The sequence below is a fragment of the Nipponia nippon genome, unplaced genomic scaffold (assembly GCF_047370975.1).
Source record: "Nipponia nippon isolate SJK-2023a ecotype South Korea unplaced genomic scaffold, ASM4737097v1 scaffold_9, whole genome shotgun sequence".
NCBI classification, from domain to species: Eukaryota; Metazoa; Chordata; class Aves; order Pelecaniformes; family Threskiornithidae; genus Nipponia; species Nipponia nippon.
In genome coordinates, this window is record NW_028262413.1 from 20,409,880 (window position 1) to 20,426,363 (window position 16,484).

General features: G+C 54.3%; 2 protein-coding genes across 8 annotated transcripts in view; both read left to right on the top strand.

Annotated features, from left to right (window-relative positions):
• Nucleotides 1-163: 163 nt before the first annotated feature.
• CDHR4 (cadherin related family member 4) lies at nucleotides 164-6,096 on the top strand. The gene is made up of 19 exons (XM_087744239.1): nucleotides 164-207; nucleotides 564-584; nucleotides 740-936; nucleotides 1,008-1,170; nucleotides 1,250-1,335; nucleotides 1,464-1,559; nucleotides 2,042-2,145; nucleotides 2,218-2,354; nucleotides 2,434-2,599; nucleotides 2,695-2,845; nucleotides 3,071-3,173; nucleotides 3,400-3,615; nucleotides 3,696-3,835; nucleotides 3,917-4,061; nucleotides 4,136-4,338; nucleotides 4,427-4,566; nucleotides 4,661-4,750; nucleotides 5,755-5,878; nucleotides 6,052-6,096. The coding sequence occupies exons 3-19, from the start codon at nucleotides 808-810 to the stop codon at nucleotides 6,094-6,096; spliced, it is 2,238 nt and encodes a 745-aa protein (XP_087600365.1). The 5' UTR covers nucleotides 164-207; nucleotides 564-584; nucleotides 740-807.
• Nucleotides 6,097-7,665: 1,569 nt separating this feature from the next.
• IP6K1 (inositol hexakisphosphate kinase 1) overlaps nucleotides 7,666-16,484 on the top strand; it is a 39,370-nt gene continuing 30,551 nt past the window's right edge. For 5 of the 7 annotated variants that reach the window (XM_087743329.1, XM_087743333.1, XM_087743327.1 and 2 more), the window contains exons 1-3: nucleotides 7,666-7,800; nucleotides 8,200-8,255; nucleotides 12,770-12,869. The gene's annotated coding sequence lies outside the window, so the exon portion shown is untranslated. Of the gene's footprint in view, nucleotides 7,801-8,199; nucleotides 8,256-12,769; nucleotides 12,870-14,916; nucleotides 15,028-16,484 lie in introns of all 7 variants that reach the window. The other 2 variants (XM_087743328.1, XM_087743332.1) reach the window with 1 other exon arrangement.

Here is a 16,484-nt window from a genome sequence, read left to right on the forward strand (position 1 = left end):
AGGTGTGCGGGAACTGGGGGCATCAGGGCCATGCCCTGTCCCTGCCCTGGGGCCGGGCTCTCAGCTGCGGGTGGCTGGCGTGACGCTGGGCCGGGGTGGTGCCCAGCACCCGTGGCAACGGGCTCCAGCTTGTCCCAAACAGCCAACGAGCCATGGGCATGCACGGACGCCTCACATTCCTCCTCCTCCTCAGCCTCCGTGCCCCAGGTAGGCACTTCCAGCTCACAGCGTCAGGGACACCCTTTGCTAGACCCTGAGTAGGGGACCAAAAGGAGGGGGACAGGGGACAGGCTTCCCCCAGGTGCCCCCCTGTGTCTGGGGCTGATGCCCAGAATGGGCAGAGGGGGCGGCAGCTGCCTGGCTGGTTCAGGCAGGGAGGGGACATCACTGGGGCATCCTCAGGGTATTGCCAGGGCATTACTGGGGTATCTTGGGGGCATCGCTGGGCCATAGCCAGGCACCACTCGGGCATCTCTGGAGCATCATGGGGGCATCTCTAGGGCCTCCCCAGGGCATTGCCGGGACACGCCTGGCAGGCTGGGGTGACACCCTCCTCTTTGCAGGGACTTTTGTCAGTGCAACAGGTAAGAGCGGGGTGCCCTGGGCCCTGCTGCGCCTGGCAGGGAGACCTATGCCCGTGTGGGTGCCCGGTTGCAGGAGCATGGCTCCCTAAGCACAGCCGGGCGAGCTGTTGGTGGCACTGGCCGGGTGCAAGGCCAGTCCCGGGGTCTCCCGCCAGCCCTGCCTGACCTGCCACGCGTGGTGGCCCTGAGTGAGGATGCAGCGCCGGGCACCCGCGTGGCCAAGATGACCGTGTCCTGCAGCAATGCGAGCGGCAGCCCCAACGTCACCCTGCACAGCAATGAACCTGGCCACCCCTTCAACCCCATCACCATCAGCGCCGATCCCGTGGCCACCGCCATGTTTCAGGCAGAGGTGCAGCTGGGGGATGGGGAGGGGACCAGGAGCCCGTGGGCACCCTGCTGAGTGCCGTGTCCCCATGGCAGGTGACACTGCGTGCTGGTGCAGAGCTTGATGCCCACCAGGTGAACCAGTACACCCTGACCTTGTGGGCCACTTGTCCTGGTGAGGACGAGGTGGAAGAGCAGCTCTTTGTCCGGGTGATGGCAGGGCAGACACTGTGCTGTGATGCCCCCTTCGCCAGCACGGGTAGGAGCTGGGGGGCACGGGGTGGCAGGGCTGCGACTGCCAGTCAGCACTGGGCTCCCACAGCCGGGCTGTGCCGCAGGGGGAGACGTGGTGCAGGTGCTGGCGGATGTGGCACCCCGGACACCCCTGTATGTGGTGCTGCCGCAGCCACTCGGTGGGCTGACGGTGAGTGGCAGCTGCCCTGGGGTCCTGCAGCCCCCACAAGTGGGAGCAGCCTTGGGGACGGCGGGACCCCAGGTGTGGAGGGGGGGACACGGGTTCCCACCCTCCTCCTGCTGCCTGTCTCTCTGCAGTTCAGGCTCCGAAACCACGACACGCCGCTCACACTCACACGCCGGGGCCTGGTGCTGGCGCCTGCCGGCGGCTTTAACCCCAGCAAGGACACCCAGGTGGGCAGCAGCGTCCCCAGGCTGTCACAGCCACCTCTCAGCCTGCCTGGGCATAGCCCCTCGCTGGCACTGCCCACAGTGCTCTGCGTCCTGCTCCTCCCATCAGGCACCCGTCTCCCCCTGGCCCCGGGAGTGCTCCAGCCCCGTCCCTATCCCTGTGCCCATCCCTGTCCCCATCCCTGTCCCCATCCCCGGCTCCATCCCCTTCTGCATCTCGAGTCCTGTCCCAGTCCTCATTCCTGTCCCTATTTCTGTCCCCATTCTGGTCTCCAGCTTGTCCTTATCCCCATCTCCATCCCTATTCCCACCCCTGTTCCTGCTCCAAGCCCCATTCTCATCCCTGTCTCCATCCGCATTCCTGTCTCTGTCCCTGTTATTATCCTCATCCCCCTCCCTACCCCTGTCTCCCCCATTCCTGTCCTCATCTCTGTCCCTGGTGCCACTTGGGGCTGTCCCATGGCCGCCCCGGCACTGTCCCACAGACATTCAGGCTGGAGATTGAGGTGATGGACCGCCATGGGCACAACTGCAGTGGGGTCGTGAGGGTGGAGGTGCTGCCATCACGCCGTCCCCGTGTCACCTTCCTGTGAGTGAGGCCAGGCTGGGTGGGGGGTGCTGGTGGCACCAGGCCATGCCAAACTGCCCGCCTTGCCTGCAGCGAGTCGCAGAGGGCCGTGACAGTGCCGGAGGGCACCGGCCCCTTGGAGGTGGTCACGGAGGTCCATGCCAGTGGAGACAATGTCCGCTATGCCATCCTGGCTCCCACGGTGCCCACACTCTTCACCATTGACGAGAGTGAGTGGGGCGGCGAGGTCTCCAGGGCCACCCTGTCCCCATCTCCGTGCCTGTCACGAGGCCGTGCCATCTCCTGCAGTGACGGGCAAGATCCGCAGCACCTGCCAGCTGGAGGTGGCCCATGCGCACCTCCTTGTCCGGGCTTACAACGCGCTGCACCCCTCCGACCACGCCACCATCATGCTCAACATCACCGTGCAGGCAACGGACAGGAGGGCGCCAAGCTGCATCCCGGCCCTCTCTGTGTACAGTTCGGGGTGGGGGAGTGGGGCGCAGGGGATGCTCTGCTGTGCCTGGGACACAGGGGATGGGACCTGAGCCACCGGCTGCCCTGCTGCAGGTCCCAGGTGCCTGAGACGGTGTCCCCTGGCAGCACCCTGGTGACACTGAGGTGCACTGACCCTGCTGGCACTGAGGGGGCCCTGCGCTATGCCCTCGAGGGGCCCTCCGCCTCCCGCTCCCGCTTTCGCATGGAGGGGCCGCAGCTGCAGGTGAGTGGGGCCATGGGCAGCGCGCAGGACCTGGGGGAGCCCAGCAGGACAGTGGGGACCATCTGACATGTGCTGTCACGCCAGGTCCTGGGCTGGGGCTCCCGGGGCTCTCTGCCCTGCCCAGGCCTGCCAGTTCCCCCCCTTGCTCCCCCCGCCTTCCCTGGCATCACAGCTTTCCAGGGCACCCTGGCTCTGCCTGACCCCTGCCCTGCCCTGGCTTGGCAGGTCAACTCCACCCTGGACTATGACTCAGAGGCTGTGGCTGCTGTGGGCTTCCAGTTCACGGCCACCATCGTGGTGACGGTGGGAGGGCAGTCCTCATGGAGCAGTGAGTGCCCATGTCCCCGAGGGGGTGCAATGGGGAAGGTCATGGGGGAGGTGGTAAAAGGCCCTTCCCGACCCCAAAACCAACAGATCACAGAGGAAACGTTCCTCCCCAGCTGCCCTGGTGCCACCGTCCCCATGTCCCCCAGCCTGTCCAGGGAAGAGCACACCCAGCCCAGTGCGGGCTCTAGGGTGGTGGCAGAATGGCTGAGCTGCCATGTGCTGCACAGCCCGCGTGCCCGTGCTCGTGACGGTGACGCCTGTCAATGAATTCACACCGGCGTGCCCCAGTGGTGCCACCTTCACCGTGCCGGAGACAGCAGCTTTTGGAAGTGTCGTGGGGCGTGTGGCCGGCACCGACCGTGACTACCCACTGGACAGCCTCGAGTACAGCCTGGAGGGGGGCCCCAGCCCCACGCAGCCCTTCTCCATCGACACATGCACTGGTGAGTGCCCAGCCTCTTCCCCAGCCCCCGCTGCACCCCGTGGCACCCGTGGGTGCTCAGCAGCTCGCACCGCTCCACAGGCGAGATCCGCGTGGTGGGACCCCTCGACTCCCAGCGGCACAAGAGTTACAGGCTGACAGTGCGGCTGACAGACACCCTCAATGACCTGGACCCGGCAAAGCGGCGGAGCCGCCTGTGCGACGTGGCTGTGCACCTGCAGGTGCGAGAGCAAGCCCGTTGGGTGAACTGCGGTGGGTGGAAGCACCGCAGGTGCCATACAGCCTCCCCCGACTCCCAGCAGGCTGTGCCGGACCAGGCACCGGTGTGCACCCCTGAGGTGCAGGAGCTGTGGATCATGGCCAGGTCAGGCAGCCGCCAGCCTGTCACCCGCCTGGCGTGCCAGGGCAGCCCCGCCACTGCCGCACTGGCATACGCCATCACTGGAGGTAAGGAGTGGCCAAGCCACAGCACAACCCAGCCCCTCACTGCGGTATGGCACTAAGCACACCCTCTCGTCCAGGCAACGAGGACGGGCGTTTTCAGCTGGAGGGAAACACCCTCTTCTACCTCCCCGGTGACCTGGCTGAGCCCCGCACCTTCGTGCTGCTCGTGGAGGTGTGGGGTGGCCCCAGTGCCCCCCGCCCCAGCACCGTGGTGGCACTGGTGGTGCACGTCACCCCCCGGAGCACCCCGGTGCCACCGAGCACGACCACCCGGCGCACGGTGAGCAGAGCCCACTGGCCAGGCAGTGCTCCTGCATCCATCAGGCCCACCGGCCCTCGTGTGCCCCCTCACCCCACTGCCTCTGCAGACGCTGTGGAAGGAGCCGCTGGTTGTCACGCAGATGGAGGCAGTGTGGAATCCGCCAGCCTGGTTTGTGGCTGTGCTGACCGTTTCTGGTGCCCTGCTGCTGGCCACCCTGGGCTGCATGGCCCGGAGCCTGCTGTGCAGGTGAGCCCCAGCCCCGTGGCACAGCACGGTACGCCATGGCACGGCACAGCGAGCAAGACCAGGGGCTCATGACCGCCTTCTGCTCCTCTCGCAGCAACGGAGACCCTGGCAAGCTGCTCCTGGGCAAGAGGTGGGTGCTGTGTGGCCAGGGCGGTTGGATCGGTAGTGAGGGGCAGCCATGCATGTCGGCACAGGCTCCTGTAGCGTCCTTGCAGGCAGCCGGGAGATGCAGCGCATGGGGGGTGATTAATGTACCCTACGTTTGGCTGGGTCCATGGGTCACTGTGCCGGGGACCCATCTCTACCCCAGGCTGAGGGTGCAGCACTGATGGGAGCCATGGGAGCAGAGATGGTGATTTGGCCAGGGGACAGCTGTGTCGGTGGCCAGGCTGGGGCAGAAACTCTGCGGTGGGCAGGGTGGGATGGCACAGTGCTGGCGCTGCTGCCTGCTGCAGGGCTGGGGCCTGGTGCTGGGGCTGGGGCCACTGTGGCTCACTGGGGGAGCCCCGATTTGCTGAGGAAGGTGCCCCAGGAGGAGGTGAGCAGGCTGCCAGGAGGATGAACCAGGGGTGAGAGGCGGTGGAGGGGAGAGCCCGAGGAAGCACTGGAGCCAGCCCAGCCTGCGCTGGGAGCCTGCACGGCCAGGAGGAGGCATGCAAACCTGCGGGCAGGATGACAGCTGCCTCCAGCAGCATAACTGCCCCAGGGTGATGCATGGCTGGATCCACGTTCATTGGTGAGGCTGGGGACATGGTGCTTGGTGGCACCAGGGCTGTAGTGACCATGAAAAGGAGAAGACTTGGTCTCAGCTCCTGCGGGCAGCGCTGGCAGCAGGGGGGCTCCGGGGCTGCAGCTCCCCCAGCACAGCATCCTCCGAGCACAACAACGGTGTGCGCCGGTGCAAGGGGACACGAGCAGGCGCGCTGGCAGACTGGCTTGCCGCTCTCGAGCATCGCTGAAAGGTGGTGGTGCTTGGGGGAGCATGGCCACCGCTACAATCCCTTTCAGCACCCAGGGCCATGCCAGGGACACACAGGCTGGGTAAGGAGACAATCAGGTAGGTGGAAATCGGTTGGGGCGATGGGATCAATGGGGCGCAGCTGGCAGTGCAAAGCCTGGCTGGCAACCCTCGAGTTGAGGCTGGGGGCCCGTCACTGATGGCGTAGCCTCCCCCCATCCCCTCCGCAGCTTCTGGGATGTGGAGGAGCAGAAGGGTGGCGAGGAGGAGCGGGTGGGCACCCTGGGACCCTCAGCATCCTCTTCTGTCTCTCCTCCACACAGGGGCAGTTTGATGGCCGTGCCCAGGACCCACGTGAGTGCCCTGTCCAACAGCCCCTGCGGCCTCAGGCTGCGTTCCTCGGGGCAGAGGGGTCTGGGGGACAGGAGAGACGGGCACCGGGCAGCAGTGCCCGGGCAGCACCCATGGGGTGAGGGCTGAGTGCTGCCTCCCATCTCAGGCAATGGCAGGGACTGTCTCTTCAACAGCATGACCGGGGCACGGTGCTGGATCTGAGCGGCTTGACCCGGTGAGGGACTCCCCACGACCCACAGCTCCCTGCAGGCCACGCTGGGCAGAGCACTGGGCACCGGCAGACAACCATTGTGGCCCTCAGGCCCGGGAGGAGGAGAGGATCCCTCCTCCATGGCCGAACTCGCTGCCCACAGGGTGCAGCCAGGCCCTGAACCGCACCAGCCAGCGTGGACCCAATAAATAGTGGCAGACATTGCACCTGCTGCTGTGATTGCCGTGGGGAGTGCTGTGGCCGAGCAGTCCCACTGCTGGCTGTGGCGGTCATTAGCGCCGTCTCCAGTCAGGGATGTGGGTGGCACAACCCAGGACCAGGATGGCGGTTACGGCAACACTGGCCCCGGGCTGAGGTTGGCACTGCAAAAAATGTGCCAAGGGCTTTGGCAGGGTCTGCTCCAGTCATGGCAGCATCTCTGGATGTGACCCAGCCAGGGCAGTCCTCCACAGAGATGTGATCTGGAGCAAGAAAACTCAATCATAGGTAATTTTGGGAAACTTTTGCCCCATGTCCCATGTCCCCCTCAAGCTCTCCCTTGCTCGAGCACTCCTGGGTGCAAGCGGGTGGGTGAACAGCTGGCCGGCAGAGGGGCCGCGTTTCTTAATTGGGAGGAAAAGTGAATTAGCGGGCGCGCAGGTAAGCGCAAACATGCTGCAGGAGAGTTAGCAGGGCCTGGCGAACCAGCGGGAGCGCTTTGAAGGAGTCAGTCACACCAGGGAGGTGGGAAACTGGTTATTTGAATTTCAAAGGAAAGGAGTCTCCCCGGCAGCTCCCAAGGAAACTAAGCGCTGGCGGGGTAAGAGGAAAGAGACTGATTTGGGGAGTAGGTGGCTACTCTCAGTAGGTGGCTAGGGAGGAGGGAGAGGGCAGGCGCCAGTCATGAAATTTCACAGCCAAGAGGGGTCACCTGTGTGACTGTGCCCGGCGGTCCCCTTGCCCTGAGCCCACCGAACTGTGGCCGTTCGGGAATTAACCCTTTATTGTACCGGATCGGTGTGCGAACACGTTCCACTCGCTGCTCCACGGGAGTTCTTTGGGGCCAGGCCGCAGCGGGGGAAGCTGGGTTTAGCCCGGCTGACCCCGCAGGATGCACCGCACCAAGCGGGATGTGCCGCCCCGCCGGGGCCGCCGCACTTGCCCAAGGCCCCGGGGGAGGGCGGATGCGGCGGGCTGAGGCGTCAGGCCGGCCTCCGTGCCCGGCCTCCAGCGGGGAGAGCGGGGACAGCGGCCCCGCCGGGCCGCGCCTCACACAGCCTCCCGCGCGCTCCCGCCGCGCACCGCCCCGCGCCCGGCGTGCCCATTGGCCGAGCGCCTCCACCCCTCCGCCGCGGGTAGCCAATGAAACGGCGCAGCCCGCGGGAAGGCGGGGCACTGGAGGGCGTCACGTGTACCTAACGTGAGCGGCCATCCGGAGGCAGTTCGCGCACGGAAAGGGGCGGGGCGGCTCTCTCCTTGAGTGACGGTGGCTTCGACCTATCAGCTTTTCTACGGCGCCCCCGATGGGCGGGGCTCGGCTTTGGTTGCCGCAAGAGGCGGGGGGGCGGGTTTTGGACGGCGCGGTTGCTATGACGGCCAGCATTGGGGCTCCGCCCCCTCGGCCGTCGCCATCTTGTTGTTGATTCGAACGGCGGGGAGCGGGCGGCGGGGAGCGGCGGCGCTGGTGGCCCGGTGTCGCCGGCCTCCGGCTGGGCAGGCAGGGCCGGCCCCGGTGAGCCACGGCAGCGAGAGCCCGGGGAAGGCTGAGGGGCGGGCGGGCTGAGCCGCGCATGCTGCCGTGAGGGGAGGGAGCGAGAACCGGGCGCGCTGTCGTGAGGGGAGGAAGGGGAGCACCGGGCACGGCCCCGTGAGGGCGGGTGGGAGAGCCCGGCGCGGTCCGATTGAGGAGGAGGAGAGCCAGGCGCGGCCCCTCGGGAGGGGGCACGCACAGGCACGGCCCCGTGAAGAGCTGGGGGGGTCCCGCGGCGCGGGGAGAGCTCTGGGAGCTGGGCTCGGCAGGGGCAGCCCGCGGGCAGCGCGGTGCTCGGGCAGGGCCGCGCTGCTCCTGCCCGGGGCCCTGCCCGGCCAGCGGATCTAGCGTCCCCTCCCTTTGTGCCCTTTCTTTCTACAGGGGCAGCGCGCAGGAAGGAACTCGGCAAACCGCGGTGGTAACATGAAACCAACATGGTGAGGAAGCTGGTGGGGTTGGGGGCCCTTCCTGCGTCCCAGCGTACGGCCACCCCCGCGGAGGAGGGGGTGCGGGAAGGCTCTGGTCATGCTGGCTGCCCCAGTGGTTACTGGAAGATGCCTGGCAGTCCCTGGAGACTTAGGTGCTCATGGGTCTGCAGACCTGGGCCGCAATCAACAACCTTCCCTGGGGTTTCCAAGTAGGACTTGGATTAGGAGAGGTGGTACTGACTCCTGTTCAGTTTTCAGCTACTCTAGATTTAAACTGGTGCCAGGTTCAGTGTCCCTCCATCTTAAAGCTCTGAATCAGCAAGGCCCCCATTTTTCTTTCCAGCAATATGTTTTAGTATCTGCTGCCTTTCTCATTTCAGCCTGTCTTGCTGTGTTTCTGCTCCACCTGCTTTTCCTCCCTTCAAGTTTACCTAGCTTAACTTGGTGTTCAGAGCTTCTGAAGCTGAATTCCAAGATTGGAAGCACTGAATGGTGGCAGAACGGTGTGGGCTTGGGTCTCTGTTCATTCTTAATGTAATATTTCTATAGTCGGTAGGCCTATTTGTGTAAACTTGGTAGCTTGTCTCACAGAATAATATAGTATAATGTCTCGTGCAAGTCTCTGTGCTGAGCTGTCACCTGCAGCTGATACATGGACCTATGTGCCTATGGTCAGATATTTGATAGAGAAAAATACTATATTCTTGTTATATATCACTGAACTAAGACTTTGATTTCCTTTTTACAGAAATTCTGTCAGGAGCTTGGAAGCGCTTTAGAATTAGATATATCAGTTATTAGATGTCATCACTATAACCCGAAATAGGTCTATTAGGGACATCCTAATCCTGTGTAACAGTTTCTTGTTATTGAGATTGAGTTAGTTAGTTTAGCACTGACCAAAGGTAAGTGCTTTGTTTTGGAGCTGGAAGGAAAGTGGTGCGTTTTGAAGAGATTAAGTGTGAACTCTGTATATAGCAAGATAACATTGGGTTGCTGTTTCAACTGCATAAAACTCTTGTTTTGTCAATGTTTTGAATTGTCCTAATGCTAATTTTTCTTCTGATAGCATTAGAGAGTGTTTCTTTACTCTCCCCAGCTTTTTCAGCACAACCGTTTCCAGGTACATGAACGAACAGCCTATGCCACCCTGGTTAGAGCCTGTTAAGCGGATCTGAAGTGTCCTTTTCATAGCCTTGCCTTTGTTTCCTGTCTAATAAGGACTTTTGGGAGAGCAGGGGAAGTGATCCTTGGCTCCTTGAGGGGGAAGCTGATGTGTACGAGGTCATTACCATAGGAATCTCTGATGACCCCAGGGGTGGAAAAGGTGGGATGTGCTGGTAGGACCCTCTTCTGAACAGTGCACCTGTCTTTCCTTGGTTAGTTTCTACTCTGGTTATCCAGTAGGCACCTTGTGGCAGTTTTGTATGTTTCTTACATAGAAAAAGAGCAAGTGAGTACAATTCACTGTTGAGATGAGAAAGGGGACAGTTTCTAGGATCAGCTTCCAGTCACCAGGAGTTTTGGTTGTGCCACCTCCTGTGTGTAGCTTCACAGTCACTTTAAGCTCATTTAGGTATAGACTGCAACCAACAGGATTCTTACCCTGTCGCTGGTGCCAGCTGGGGTGTTTGTGTGGGTAGGAGTCAGAGTTCCCTGACTTATGAACTGATCAAACTGAAGACAAACTGACTTTTTTTTTCTCCCCAGCTTTGTGGGTGCTTAAATGATTTTGCTGGTGCAAGGGGCAATGGTGGGAACATGGGGCTGGTGGTGGAATGGAGTCTTGTTCTTGTTCAGGGTAACCTGCACTGTGACTGTGGAACAGTGCAACAATGTGTTTTTATATATTAGTTATATAAAAATATAATTTTAAAATACATATTTACATATATTTAAAAATTAAATGGAACAATAGCGTCCATCCTTCTTTCCTGCTACTTTTGTGAATAGTATCATCGTGTGCTTCATCATCAAGATGACAGTACTGGGCATGTCCTTCTTATAAAAATATTCTAGAAAGCAAAATTAGATGTGCTTTGGGATCTCCTCTCATGGCAGATTGTGTAAGTCAACTGACTTGCAAGTTACTCTGTGTTGCATTGCATGTAGTTGGAAGTCAAGGTTAAATAGCAAGCACTCAGAGGTCGAAAAATGCCCAGGCTGAAGTAGTACTTGCACCCTTAATCAGGTAATTAGCCTTCTGAACAAGCATTATTTCTTCTTAATCATGCATTGCATGCTATTCTCATCCCTTCTGAGCTGCCTAGTTTGTTTCTTCTCTCCTTCCCTCCCCCATGTCTGGAGCTTATTCATTTTGGGTAGAATTATCAAGCTCTGAAAATGTGACCTTGTTGAGCTTGAGTAGTGCGAGATGACGAGCCCTGTACAAGCTTGGAGCTGTTTGTTGACCATCTGCTTACAGGACAGTCTCTTTGGTTCAGTGGATCACCAAATGTTTGTAAAAAGGTTTGATCACTTGTCTTTTTAGATTTCAGTTTTTAGTTAATTCTCTGTGCCTAAAGGTTGTCGTGGATCTGGTGAGTTCTGACTGGCACGCTGAGGTAGGGGGTGGCACTGTCTCGTGGTTTCCATTGTAATAAGAAATGTAGGTGGTAAGTTTGAAGTTGAATATTCACAGCCTGTGTTCTAGAGGAGGTATGTTTCTTCCGTCAGTGTTTGATATGCAGATACTGAAGCCACAGAAAATCTGATAGGGGCCTTGTTTGGGCTGTTACTCAGGCATTGCCTTGTGACCCAGGCACTCCACTTGCTGCTGTTGGGGTCCCCCGGTCTGCCCATCGTGAATTAGCTTGTAATGTGTTCGAGACGTGCATTGTGGTTGAGTGTTAATGCTGGGATGTATAGTCTCAGAAGTTAGTATTGACAGAAAACTGCAGCCTTATTTGTTTACTCTTGCATTTGATGGTGTTACACTGTCTGTCTTCGTGCTGGGCAGGTTTAGATTTGAACTGGACTTGCAGAGTGTGTGTGTGACAGCTCAGTAGAGCCGTGGCTCTGTGCTTGCTTGTTTATATAATGTGACTTGCCTAGGAATATTGCTTTTATTTCTGACTTCTCAGTCTTTGAGAAGGCATGTATCAAAAACAAGCCTAGTAAATACAAGGGGTCCCTAGTGAGCTCTGAAATGGGTGAGCTAGAGAGAAGGAGTGAAAGAAAAGAAGAAAATGCAACAGAAACCTCTGCAACAATCATGTCAAGTATTTGTATTACTTGCTGTAAATGGAAGGAACCCTTCAGATCCATGGAGGAGCAGCTAGCAGTCTCCCTTTTTTTATATTCCTGATGTGACAGGAATGCAGAGCAGGATGCTGTTGAGTGTTTAATCTCAGGTTTGTTGCTGCTGTTGTAGGGGTGGTGGGGGAGGAAGAGGAAGTGTTTGTGCATGGCTGCTTAGTTTCTGTTTTGCAGGCATTGCCTGTATGCAGTGCTTGTGCTGTTCTGATGTGGCAGCAGCTGTTATTTTTGGCTTTCCCAGTGTGCTGTTCGGGTAGATGTACTTTCTAATAGATGCAGTTCTCTTAATTGGCGTGTTGGGGTGCCAGTGCTTCCTATATAGTCCCCATTGGTGCAAACTACTCTGCAGATAGTACTAAGGTGCAAGTCATTTGCCTTCATTTATTTCTGTAGGCTTGTCTATATGCATTTTGAGTGGCTTTAACTGTGTATAAAAGACAAGCTGCTTTAAGCTTTCTTCTATTTTGCATAACCCCTGTCAGTATGTGGTCAGTTTCATTCACAACAAATGATTTTATCCCCTTCTCTGGGGGTAAAGGAATAAGCTTTGCTATTATAGGGTGCCTCTCTATCTGTCTAATGCTATCTACGGTAGTTAACATTGGTGCAATTGTTTCTGTTAAAAAATAACATGGGTGTAGCTGCCATAATTGTATTATAGAAGATCTGTGTCAACCAAATCTGATGAAAGCAGTGAGAAAGGTTATGAGATGTAACGTGCCTGTCCTGGTAGGATGTAACTACATGTGGTTGAGAGCTCTGATAGATAAGCTGTCTCTGATTTAGCTTTTGTAGTTAGAAAGGTTATCTCTTCCACCAGCTGTCCTGCTCCTTTGCCAAACACTACCTCCCTTGTATTAGGGCCTACAGCAGTGCCTGTTCAGCTGCCACAGTTTAATATACTATGCTTCAACCTTTCTCCATTAATACCCATTAGTGTCTTGTGAACCAGGTCAGGTGAAAAACAGGCATGCATCCTGTTTTGCTCCACCTGCTGGTTGGTAAACTTCAGCTGAGGGATGGAGGGAGGATGAGGGGACCACTGCAGGTGGGGGCAGTGGTGCCCTCAGCCCCAGTGGTAGGTTTGGTAAAGAGCATCTGTCAGAGCCTAGAATGAGTGAGAGCATTTGCAGCCTGAAAGGAGCTCACTGTCCCAGACTTGACGGAAAGCATGCTGTCAAACTTTCTGAATTGATGAGCAAGTAAAGATCTAAATAAAAGCTAATTTAGCACTTGCTAACTCATTTCCATACAACATCTTGCAGGCTGACTTGCTTCTGGCGTCCTACTCCCTCTTGATTGTGAGAGGTTGGCTCCATATTCCACTGACTGCTCAACAGGGAGAGCTTGGGTGACGTCTCTGAGGTAACTTTTTTCTGTTTTGCCCAGAATACATATGCAGCCACCTTAAATATCATGCAAAGAGAAATAAGCTGCTTGCTTTTTACCTCTCGCTTTGTAATTTTACCCTTCAAGTAAGTATATGTAGATATGGTTTGTGGGAGGTATGCTCTTATCTTTGGAGGATACTACAGGAATGTCCAGGTAAGTGCACTAGAACTGAGTAAAAAGCTCAGTCCCGTTTTATATTTGTCAACTTTTAGTCAAATCAGTGACAGTTCTTTGTAATAAGAACTAAGCTTACAAGATTTGGAGGCTAACTGTTACGCTGTAGCAATTCTGGCCATTTAGGTGGCTGAATTGCAGCTGAATTATCTTAGGATGATTTCAGAACTCCATCATTGTCTGGTTTTTATTTTTTCCTTTCTGTTCTGAAGTTAGTTTGCTGAAAGATGATGGGCTGGCTTGATAGTCTTCCAGGCTGAAAGGGGTTACTTTGTGCTGTTCTAAATTTGGAAGAAAGTCTAGCATATCCATTTTCCCCCAGTTCTTTATCAACAAAGATATGACTCAGTAGTAATACCTGTGGTGTAAGCATTTGTTTGCCAGCGGACTTGAATGACCTCGTTTTCTTGAGAGACAGCATGTTTAAATAATGGTTGTGTCACACAGTTCACTTCTCTGGCGGGGAGGCCCCTGACCTGTGTGACTAATGGTCTGTGCTAGGTTGAAGTGCAACAGGTAATGACCAAAGGTGCCGAGCTCCACAGCTACCTTCCTGGGGTAGGGAGAGGAGAGATGCAGTGCCTTCTCTGCAGGGGATGCTCCTGTGTCTTTGTCACAACTGACTTAAGTGCTAATCTAAAGGTGAGCTTTTGTATAGCTCATATATTCTGCTGTGACATTTCTCTCCCCGCCCCCCCAGTTCTATGCTGAGCTGCATTTTCCCCCATTTTTTAAGCTGCCAGAGTGGGTTTATACAAAATATAATGTGATCTTTAATTCCGATGAGCATTGTCCACTGTTAGTATCAAAGTATTGTCAAACATTTCAAAAAGTGAGTTTAGAAATCTTAGAAAGGCACAAGAAGATAGGGGTGGCTGTTTGCTCTCTGTCCTTTGACAGTACTGTCTAAGCAGCTTAAGCACGTGTGGGGAGGCAGTCATGATCTCATTACAGCTAACTATAGGCGATAAGCAGCTTCGAGCACCAAAATCAGTGCACCAGTGAATGCAGATGTCAGTGAGTTATTTAAAGCAGGAAGGTTTTGGGAGGGAAGCCTAGGGGACTACATAGTCCTGTGTCTTAGTGGTTGAATCAAACCAAAGAGTAACTTCAGTGAAAATGTTGGAGCTGTTGCAGAAGATGAGGTTTTGTGCTCTTGTGTTGGTTTGAGTACTGTTGTGGATTGTAAGTAAAACTGGTAAAGTCCTGGAGCTTTGGAAGGCCCTCACACCACTTGCTGCCTAGTGGAAGGCAGATTTCATTTTTCTGAACTGTGGTCTGTGTGTAAAGCTACATGGCAGATCTGAGGAAGATATGCCTGTCAGATTCACGGGGGTTGGTTCTCTCAGCCCACAAATGTAGGGGGGAAAAAAAAGACCTTTTAACTTCAGTCTTTTGAGTCTGTCTCAAAAGAATTGGTAAAGCTGTCTGAAGCTCAGTTTGTGTTGAAACACTACATATGCAGGGTTTTTTTAGATAGTTTCTTAAACACCCCCATACATCCCACAATAAAACCCACATCAGGTTAATCTTGAATATGCAGATTTTGCTTAGATTAAATGTAACCATATACAAAATTATTATTGATACCCTTACTTTTGCAAATATTGGAATGGTTTGCTTTATTTCCCATTTAGACCAAATACTGTGAGTGTTCTTTCTTACGCTGTGCAAGTGGCATTTTCTTTGGTTGGGTACAAATCTTGTTTATGTAATTGAGGTCTTAATATTTTGCCGTTCTTACCACAAGTGTTGACCTGAATACACTTAGTAAAATTTGAAGGTAAGCTAAATCTGAACCAATGAGCATTATCAAGCATGCTTTATGCATCTTTTATTTTTACAGAACTGAGAGAAAACCTCTAACTCCATTAGTCAGACTGAATAAGTACCACTGTTGTGCACCATGTGGAATCTGAATAGTTTTCACTCTCTTCTTCAGGTGCTATGCACGCAGGTATATTTTTTTCCTGTAATAGCACTACTCGGGGTTTCTGGTTTTCCCCTTAATTATTCTTAGCTTTAGTTAAGTAAGATCACAGGTATTTCTGTTCCTGTGCTCTGGTTGTTAGTCGTGTAGCATCCTTAGGACTGGCACTTTCATATGTATTTCAGCAGTTTGAGAATACAGACAACTTGGTTCACCTGATAACAAAAACCAGTCGTCTTAAAAATTAATTCTGATTTGTAAATGCAGCTTGACTCAAATATTAGTTAAAATAGTTAAGGGTGTTGTGTCATTCACCAGTTAAAAGTAAACCAAGCTCTTTATTCACTGCAGTTAAAATATCTTCCTAAAACCTGGCAATTAAACAAGTTAGATTGTAAAGTGTTTCCAGACTTTGTGTTTTTTGTACTTCATGCTATTGTGACATGACAGCAAGAAGAAAATTCAAAACCTTTTAAAAATTCTGATAAGGTCAGTGTCTTGTGGTAGTGAGCTTGGTGGGTTGACGCTTCCCTGAGTGCAAAGCAGCTTCTATTGTTTCAGGTTTGCTATCATTTGCAGTTTTCTTACGATCTTCAAAGAAGAGAACTGCATGTTACTTTCTACCCATAGTGCTTGTTAGTCTGTGTCTTTCAGTCTGAGAGGGTATGCTCCTGGCACCTGTTACACTGTATTGAACCGGAGAAAATTAAAGAGTAAACTTGCTTTCTCTAGCTATATAGGGCCCATGATATATGGTAACCTAAATGGCTGTGAGAATACATCTGATTTGTCAGACTCATGTTTTATAGAAGCTGCAACACGTTGTTGCAGTATCTTTAGAGGAATTTAAGGTGTGAAAAATCAAGGTAGCTTTTATACACTTGAGACAGACCTGCTATTAAAAGCAAACTTGCCACAGTCTGTGTCTTCCAAATGAATGTGTCCTGTGCTTTTTTTAGCATACGGGGCAAAAGCAAATTATTTATTTTTATATATATATATCTATATCTATGCGCAGGTGTTGCACTTTAATAAATAGACGCAAGCCAATTTGACAATAGATCAGGTTTAACAAATACTTTCTTTTTGCTTTGGCTTTACAGCTGTTACTTAGCCAGTGGCCTCAGTCGTAAGTGGCGCTCTAGAAAGCCTGTTGGAAAGAGCTTTGAGCTCTACTTCAGCAGCTTAGCATTTAGATAAGATATTGGAGATTTGTGACCTGTGGAGTGTTTACAGGAACTTTTTTGCAACTGCTGCGGTGAATAGGAAGTTAAATATAGGCTTCGTTTGTCTGACTCTTCACTCGATTTGAAAAGGAGGAGTTTCTCATTTCAGACCTTCAGAACAGAACTGGCTGGTGTGGTAGAGTATTCGGAGAGGCCTGCTGTCCAATGTCAGTGTATAAGGAGAGTAACAATGAAGATTGGGATTATTAAAGATCGCTTCCTCTGGAAGGAGCTTAAGAAATACAGTAGGGTGAATTG

What these genes read in the sequence shown, in the direction of transcription:
- CDHR4 (XM_087744239.1), top strand. Translation starts at nt 808, where the DNA reads ATGACCGTGTCCTGCAGCAATGCGAGCGGCAGCCCCAACGTCACCCTG. An exon ending in ACTCTTCACCATTGACGAGA is followed by an intron (nt 2,355 to 2,433) that starts GTGAGTGGGGCG and finishes CATCTCCTGCAG; the next exon opens with TGACGGGCAAGATCCGCAGC. An exon ending in TGGAGGGGCCGCAGCTGCAG is followed by an intron (nt 2,846 to 3,070) that starts GTGAGTGGGGCC and finishes CTGGCTTGGCAG; the next exon opens with GTCAACTCCACCCTGGACTA.